This window comes from Priapulus caudatus, unplaced genomic scaffold (genome assembly GCF_000485595.1).
Source record: "Priapulus caudatus unplaced genomic scaffold, Priapulus_caudatus-5.0.1 Scaffold658, whole genome shotgun sequence".
NCBI classification, from domain to species: Eukaryota; Metazoa; Priapulida; class Priapulimorpha; order Priapulimorphida; family Priapulidae; genus Priapulus; species Priapulus caudatus.
In genome coordinates this window covers 94,293-102,145 of record NW_014577719.1, presented here as the reverse complement: position 1 = coordinate 102,145, position 7,853 = coordinate 94,293, and the positions used below count along the sequence as shown (strand labels likewise).

The following is a 7,853-nucleotide window of genomic DNA, read 5'->3' as shown; positions in this document are numbered from 1 at the left end:
AGAGAGAGAGAGAGAGAGAGCGAGAGCGAGAGAGAGAGAGAGAGAGAGAGAGCGAGAGCGAGAGAGAGAGAGAGAGAGAGAGAGCGAGAGCGAGACAGAGAGAGAGAGACAGACAGACAGACAGAGCGAGCGAGATGAGAGCGATACGCCAGAGACAAACGATGCAGTGTTTATGCATTCGATCAGTTTTGAGAGCGCGGCCACAACGCCCGCTGTGACCTAACGCTCACCTCTCGTGCTTGAGGTCGGCCATTCTCTTCCTCACGTCCTCTACCGTAAACTCGAAGAACTTGTCGCCGGGGTCAAGGTCGCCGACCTTCATGCTCGCGGGGACGTCATCGAGGCGGTAGACGACCGTCTCCCTGTCACACGCCTGAAAACCAGAGATAGAAATAGCCAAGAGCGATCGGCCACGGAAAAGAGGCATATTGGATCCTTGATCTCAACCACTAGCCGACCATGGTTATAATTCGATCTACAGGTTGAAGTTCCGGGATCCGTAGACGATTTTAACGTCAGCGCGTGACAACACTGCCACGGTAGTATGTCTGGGTCAGTTTCCCACTATTATGCGTGAAATTCGTCGCTAAAACGCCGATCAGTGTGTTGCACTGGTTGTGCATGCCTTTGTTATTCAAAAAGTTAAATAAATTACTTAACAAAAATATAATTAATTAAATAAATAATAAATAAAATTAATTAATTAACTATTGTCAGTGAACACCTCTATAAAATAAGGGACACTTTTTGCGTTTCACTTCAGTGGTAGTTATTCAGTGAAACTTCCACTATAGAACCGACCTGTCTCTAACGTCTAAAGGGCAATTTCGCCCTTGAGTAGCCCTTATATACAGGTTTGACTGTTTTAATCTCTGTTCTATGCCCTCAGGGGGGGCCCACCAGGGGGGCCCACCATATGGGAAATGAAGGAAGAAGGAAAAAGCTTGCTGTCTTTACTTACCTGAGAATTCGCTTGCTGCTTTCTATAGCTTTCACTGCAAAGAAAATGCCGTATGTTTGATGTGTACATGTATTGCTTCACTCGTAAATATGTAAACATTTTTAAACATGCATGCAGATTGTCCTATTGTAAAGATTTTATTTGGCATACACGCTAACGTCAAAGACAGACATCGCAAGTTTTGCATTGCTCACCTGAGTTCATTTACATACAAATCTTGTCCCTTTGTTTCCTCGGGAAACTGAAAATGTGGAGAAAACTTTTTAGAAGCTAAATATATAACCCTGAAGGTCCAAGCAATAATTGATCTCATGATTACTTCTTAGGAACAGCAAACTTGCTGTTCGAAAAATCATCAACCTTTTGTTTTTTTTCCCTTCTGCACTTACCTTAAACTCTGTATATTGTGGCACTGGTTGTGAGAAAGAGGGCTGAGGTACAACGTTCCGCGATTCAGAAGCGAAAAAATTTCGGGCAGTAGTCAATAGATCACTCACACCCTACGGAAAAACAACAAAGTATATAACTTAACCTGTAGTTCGCTATCATCACCATATCAACACCTGAACCAAACAAAGCCCACAGCTATTAAAGATTTCGATAAACCGCCTGGCCAAAAGAGGGCAGCATTGCTTTAACACAACGACGTATATCACAATCGGACGCAGCAACCTACGCACGTCGCTCTCTTACACAACCATGAAAAATTTCAAATGACCCAATAAGTAGCTGCAAGCATTTCTCACCTTCACACGTACATGATAGTATTAGTTATTAGTACTATCAGGAGTGAATAATAATAGATTATTACAGGGTTTTCATTATCTTTTATAGTAACAGGCCGAAATGCTTTTGCAACAGGCCGTGGGGGAGTGCGGGGGGGGGGGGTACCCCCCAAAATTTTCTTTTAAAACCTAGATGCTCTGAGATGCAATCTGGTGTATTCTGAGCTGCAGTAAACAGACACATTTGTATTACAGTATGGTCCTTTTTTCCAATTTGGTTTCTCCTGGTACATTCAGAGTTCACCAGAAGTTTCCAAATTATGACGATTTAGTAATTATAAGAGTTAGACAATCAAAGTATGTAAATAGCGTTACTCAAAAACAAAACAATGCTTCTTGTGCACATAACATGCATATAAATATACTCAACTGATTTATTAGTAGTAGCTCATAAAACACTTTCACTTTGGAGAATAATTAGAGCAAACTAAATGGAAATAAATTTTTTTTTTTTTTTAAATATCCTACTTGAGCCATTTGTAACTGGCCGAAACAGCAGAGTAGACGGTTAATTCGGCCGTTTGCCGGTTCCTAATGAGAACACTGTTATTATTCACTCCAGGTATTATTGTGATTAGTTATTATAGTATTATTTTCGGCAGGTCGTGATCGGGTCTGAGACGGTGCGTTCTAGTTCGGACATACGTACTTACCTGCTGCTGCTCCCAAGAGAATAAAGGTTCGCTCGTCGTGGACGCGGCGAACGACTGCGTCGTACGTGGCACCACACTTCTGGCATCAGCCTCTCTCCGCTTCTCTGCCTCCACCCTCTTCTCTGCCTCTTCCCTGTTCTCTGCCTCCCTGTTATTTGCCTCCTCCGTGTTATTTGCCTCCTCCCTGTTCTTTGCCTCTACCCTCTTCTCTTCCCCTTCCCGGTTCTCTGCCTGGACACCGTCGGACGACCTCTGCGTGACCTTGACGCGTTCGTCGAGCTTCGCCTCTCTCTGCATCCTCGCGTCAGCTTCCCGGTCGATGTCGGCCATCACGGACGCGGCGACGCCTCGGTGGACGAGCCTGCAAGAGATGCAGATGCCGCTTCGTTAGCGTCGTTAGCATGGTCACGCCAGTTTTAGCGGGGGAAGAGATGCAGACACCGCATCGTTAATGTCGTTAGCGTGGTCATGCCCGTTTTAGCGGGGGAAGAGATGCAGACGCCGCATCGTTAGCGTCGTTAGCGTGGTCATGCCCGTTTTAGCGGGGCAAGAGATGCAGATGCTGCATCGTTAGCGTTACTGTAACATCTAGCATGGTCTCGCCCGTGTTAGCGAACGGACACCCCTATAGATGAGCAAGCGAGGCCAGAGATGCGAACACCGCGTCATTCTGCATTTTTATCATGTTTCCGGAACCCGTCTCCGCGTCACGCAATGCGCTCCGATCGCATTCCGATTTCATCTTAACAGAATATTCGCAAACGACGTGAATGAAGGAGGCGGCGTAGTCGCCCGTTTTTCCGGCGCCGAATAGCTAAACGATACGTCACTATTAAATATTATTCCACACTGGCATACGGCGTTTATCAGAAATCTTCACTCGTCTGCTACGTCACCTGATCAGCGCTCTGCCTTTGGTGAGGCCGAGCGACTTGAGTGAGGTGGTCTGTAAGGAGCGCTCTCCGACGATCTCGCGCTGCAAGTACGTGCACACTGGGTGCAGCGACGTCCCCGCTACGTCGTCCGCACGGCGACACAGGCTGCCATGGAGGCCACTGCAAACGCAAACGTTTTTTTTAGGGAAAACAGAAGCAGAAATGTGAAGATAAATGCGATAGGTGACGTCGTCACGACAGGAAATGCAGCCAAATGTCACGGTGGGAAATCGAGAAACCCCGATCCCACGCACGACGTGTCCCGTAGATGGCGTCACGTGCATAGTGATTTGAGTCAAGATGTCAAGTATGATAATTACGATGATCTATATTGACCCGCAAAAGCCAATATTTTGGCTTAGCATGGCCAAAATATGCCAATGCGAAATAGAAAAGTGGAATAGCATTGGTCTCACTGTACTGATCGATCGCCATAGCAAATATTTCTATGGGCAGTAGAAAAACGAAACAAAAAAGCCACATGGCCATAGTACAGCTCATAGGAAAGTGGAATAGCATCGGCCTCACTTTGACGTCTTCACTTGCTAATCAATTGCCATGACAAAAATTTCTATAAATTAAGAAAAAACATTAAACTGTCTCCAGCTGGTTTACAACACATTGCAGTATAGATGTACCTATTCTCGTGTTCCCAGTGTTGAAGAATGTCCCACACGGACACCGTTGGCTTGAAGTCAGCCTGTAGTCGCTGGCCATCTTCTAACTGGAGGGCCACCGTGACGGCTGTGTCACTCCTCGCGCACGCGTGCGACGCGGAAACCATTTCTAGCTGGGCTTTATTCGGTAGGTTCGCAAAGCGGAACAGCGTGTCTGTATCCAGCACCTTTCTCCCATGTCTGAAAACACATTTCATAATATACATACTATCTGGGAAGTAATATCTAGGCTAATATTCAGCATTGTTATTATTCACTCCAGGTATTATTGTGATTAGTTATTATAGTATTATTTTCGGCAGGTCGTGATCGGGTACGAGACGGTGCGTTCTAGTTCGGACATACGTACTTACCTGCTGCTGCTCCCAAGAGAATAAAGGTTCGCACGTCGTGGACGCGGCAAACGACTGCGTCGTACGTGGCACCACACTTCTGGCATCAGCCTCTCTCCGCTTCTCTGCCTCCACCCTCTTCTCTGCCTCTTCCCTGTTCTCTGCCTCCCTGTTATTTGCCTCCTCCGTGTTATTTGCCTCCTCCCTGTTCTTTGCCTCTACCCTCTTCTCTTCCCCTTCCCGGTTCTCTGCCTGGACACCGTCGGATGACCTCTGCGTGACCTTGACGCGTTCGTCGAGCTTCGCCTCTCTCTGCATCCTCGCGTCAGCTTCCCGGTCGATGTCGGCCATCACGGACGCGGCGACGCCTCGGTGGACGAGCCTGCAAGAGATGCAGATGCCGCTTCGTTAGCGTCGTTAGCGTGGTCACGCCCGTTTTAGCGGGACAAGAGATGCAGACACCGCATCGTTAGCGTCGTTAGCGTGGTCACGCCCGTTTTAGCGGGGGAAGAGATGCAGACACCGCATCGTTAGCGTCGTTAGCGTGGTCATGCCCGTTTTAGCGGGGCAAGAGATGCAGATGCTGCATCGTTAGCGTTACTGTAACATCTAGCATGGTCTCGCCCGTGTTAGCGAACGGACACCCCTATAGATGAGCAAGCGAGGCCAGAGATGCGAACACCGCGTCATTCTGCATTTTTATCATGTTTCCGGAACCCGTCTCCGCGTCACGCAATGCGCTCCGATCGCATTCCGATTTCATCTTAACAGAATATTCGCAAACGACGTGAATGAAGGAGGCGGCGTAGTCGCCCGTTTTTCCGGCGCCGAATAGCTAAACGATACGTCACTATTAAATATTATTCCACACTGGCATACGGCGTTTATCAGAAATCTTCACTCGTCTGCTACGTCACCTGATCAGCGCTCTGCCTTTGGTGAGGCCGAGCGACTTGAGTGAGGTGGTCTGTAAGGAGCGCTCTCCGACGATCTCGCGCTGCAAGTACGTGCACACTGGGTGCAGCGACGTCCCCGCTACGTCGTCCGCACGGCGACACAGGCTGCCATGGAGGCCACTGCAAACGCAAACGTTTTTTTTAGGGAAAACAGAAGCAGAAATGTGAAGATAAATGCGATAGGTGACGTCGTCACGACAGGAAATGCAGCCAAATGTCACGATGGGAAATCGAGAAAACCCGATCCCACGCACGACGTGTCCCGTAGATGGCGTCACGTGCATAGTGATTTGAGTCAAGATGTCAAGTATGATAATTACGATGATCTATATTGACCCGCAAAAGCCAATATTTTGGCTTAGCATGGCCAAAATATGCCAATGCGAAATAGAAAAGTGGAATAGCATTGGTCTCACTGTACTGATCGATCGCCATAGCAAATATTTCTATGGGCAGTAGAAAAACGAAACAAAAAAGCCACATGGCCATAGTACAGCTCATAGGAAAGTGGAATAGCATCGGCCTCACTTTGACGTCTTCACTTGCTAATCAATTGCCATGACAAAAATTTCTATAAATTAAGAAAAAACATTAAACTGTCTCCAGCTGGTTTACAACACATTGCAGTATAGATGTACCTATTCTCGTGTTCCCAGTGTTGAAGAATGTCCCACACGGACACCGTTGGCTTGAAGTCAGCCTGTAGTCGCTGGCCATCTTCTAACTGGAGGGCCACCGTGACGGCTGTGTCACTCCTCGCGCACGCGTGCGACGCGGAAACCATTTCTAGCTGGGCTTTATTCGGTAGGTTCGCAAAGCGGAACAGCGTGTCTGTATCCAGCACCTTTCTCCCATGTCTGAAAACACATTTCATAATATACATACTATCTGGGAAGTAATATCTAGGCTAATATTCAGCATACTAGGCCCATTGATTATGCAATGTTGACAAATGCTAGAGTAACTCACTGGCACTTTGTGTAGTTAATAAGTACATAACCTTATACATGTTATAGCCTAACGCGTATTAGTTTGTCCAATATCACTGCTGGTTACATTACAAGCAAGACTTGAAATCGGTTGTTGATATTCATTTACGTGCCGTAAATATCATCCAGGAGTAAAAAGTTAAAAACCGTGCCACTGCTGTCCGTACGTAGCCGTTGTCAGGTGTTCTCAGAGGTATGGGCTGATCGCGAACGTGGTGGTGGGGAAGATTTGGCTGCGATTTGGCTGGTGGCGTACGCGGCATCGAGAGACAGCGAGGAAGTGATAGAGAGAAAGTGAGATAAAGAGAGAGACAGCAAGGGAGAGAGAGATAACGCGAGAGAAAGAGAGAGAGAGAGAGCAAGTGAGAGAGAGAGAGAGAGAGAGAGAGAGAGAGAGAGAAAGAGAGAGAAAGAAAGACAAAGAGAGAGACAACGAGGGAGAGTGAGTGTGAGCGAGTGAGAGAGAGGGGGAGAAAAAGCGCGCAAAGGGAAGAGAGAGCAAGAGCGAGAGTGAGAGAGAGAAAGGGAAAGAAAGAGAGAGACAACGAGGGAGAGCGAGTGTGAGCGAGAGAGAGAGAGAGAGAGAGAGAGGGGGAGAGAGAGAGATTTTGTTGTCTATGCCTACCAATGGCTATGTGCGCATGTTGACCTATGAGTATTTGGCAGATATAGCATATTATGTTCTGCTGTAATGTGGTGATACATAGCCGTAGTAAAGCAAAATAAGAATATCTAGGGACAATGGAAAATAGGGACGGGGGAACATAGAGTGGACCTCTCCCAGGCACCCGTCACCCCTAGCAGTCATAACTGAACTCGAGTTGGACGTTTTTTTGCCAAGTGGCCAATCAGAGAACAGCAATCAATGGCGTGTCCTTCCACACTAGGGGGAGAGCACGTTTTTGCTATAGACGCCACGCTGGCGGCATGTGATACGTGCAAAAATGTGTATCCGCGTCGTCCCGCGTGCACGCTACGGGTCAAATGTTGAAACGTTTGCAGCCTCGCGGTCGATAACGTAAGAGCTTTGAACATACATAGAGGTTCGTAGAAAGAAGAAAAACGCCAACTTGACTGCATAAAATCGTCAGTGTAAACCCAGCTTGCTCTGCACGCACGCGACATCACTTCGCGCTACAGTCATGAAACAATCGGGGGGTGGGGGGGTCCCGCTCATCAATCGACACCGCCGCTCTCCACAACGCACGTACATCGTACGTGCTAGCAGCAAGTGGGACACACGCTGGCTATCTGCAACACCCGCTGTTGATTACACATCTCCCCCTTCGTCTGTTGTACCGCCTACACTATATTCAGATTCTAAACCGTTTACTCGGTGTGCACATATCAGGGCCGCGAGTGCCTCAGACGTAATTTTGTTGGCTCCTCCTACCAAAGTGCATGTCGGGATACTGCGCTCCTCATTTATCCACAATACACTGCAATGGGTCTAGAGTCTGAACACATACACAGTCTCTTTAATATCTAGGCAGAATGAAATGATTTACTTATATTGCATTGATTGAGCTTTTTATATACAGTTTCTATAATTTCCATGTCACATC

At 47.4% G+C, this 7,853-nt stretch overlaps 1 protein-coding gene across 1 annotated transcript in view; it reads right to left on the bottom strand.

The window, feature by feature from the left end:
• LOC106812534 (tether containing UBX domain for GLUT4-like) overlaps positions 1-7,853 on the bottom strand; it is a 17,778-nt gene that overhangs the window by 3,898 nt on the left and 6,027 nt on the right. Inside the window, exons 3-12 of the mRNA XM_014816430.1 lie at positions 5,938-6,156; positions 5,261-5,419; positions 4,365-4,725; positions 3,973-4,241; positions 3,296-3,454; positions 2,400-2,760; positions 1,351-1,461; positions 1,156-1,202; positions 962-995; positions 231-373 (exon numbers count right to left, since the gene is read on the bottom strand). Coding sequence (XP_014671916.1) covers positions 231-373; positions 962-995; positions 1,156-1,202; positions 1,351-1,461; positions 2,400-2,760; positions 3,296-3,454; positions 3,973-4,241; positions 4,365-4,725; positions 5,261-5,419; positions 5,938-6,156 — 1,863 coding nt within the window. The remainder of the gene's footprint in view (positions 1-230; positions 374-961; positions 996-1,155; positions 1,203-1,350; positions 1,462-2,399; positions 2,761-3,295; positions 3,455-3,972; positions 4,242-4,364; positions 4,726-5,260; positions 5,420-5,937; positions 6,157-7,853) is intronic.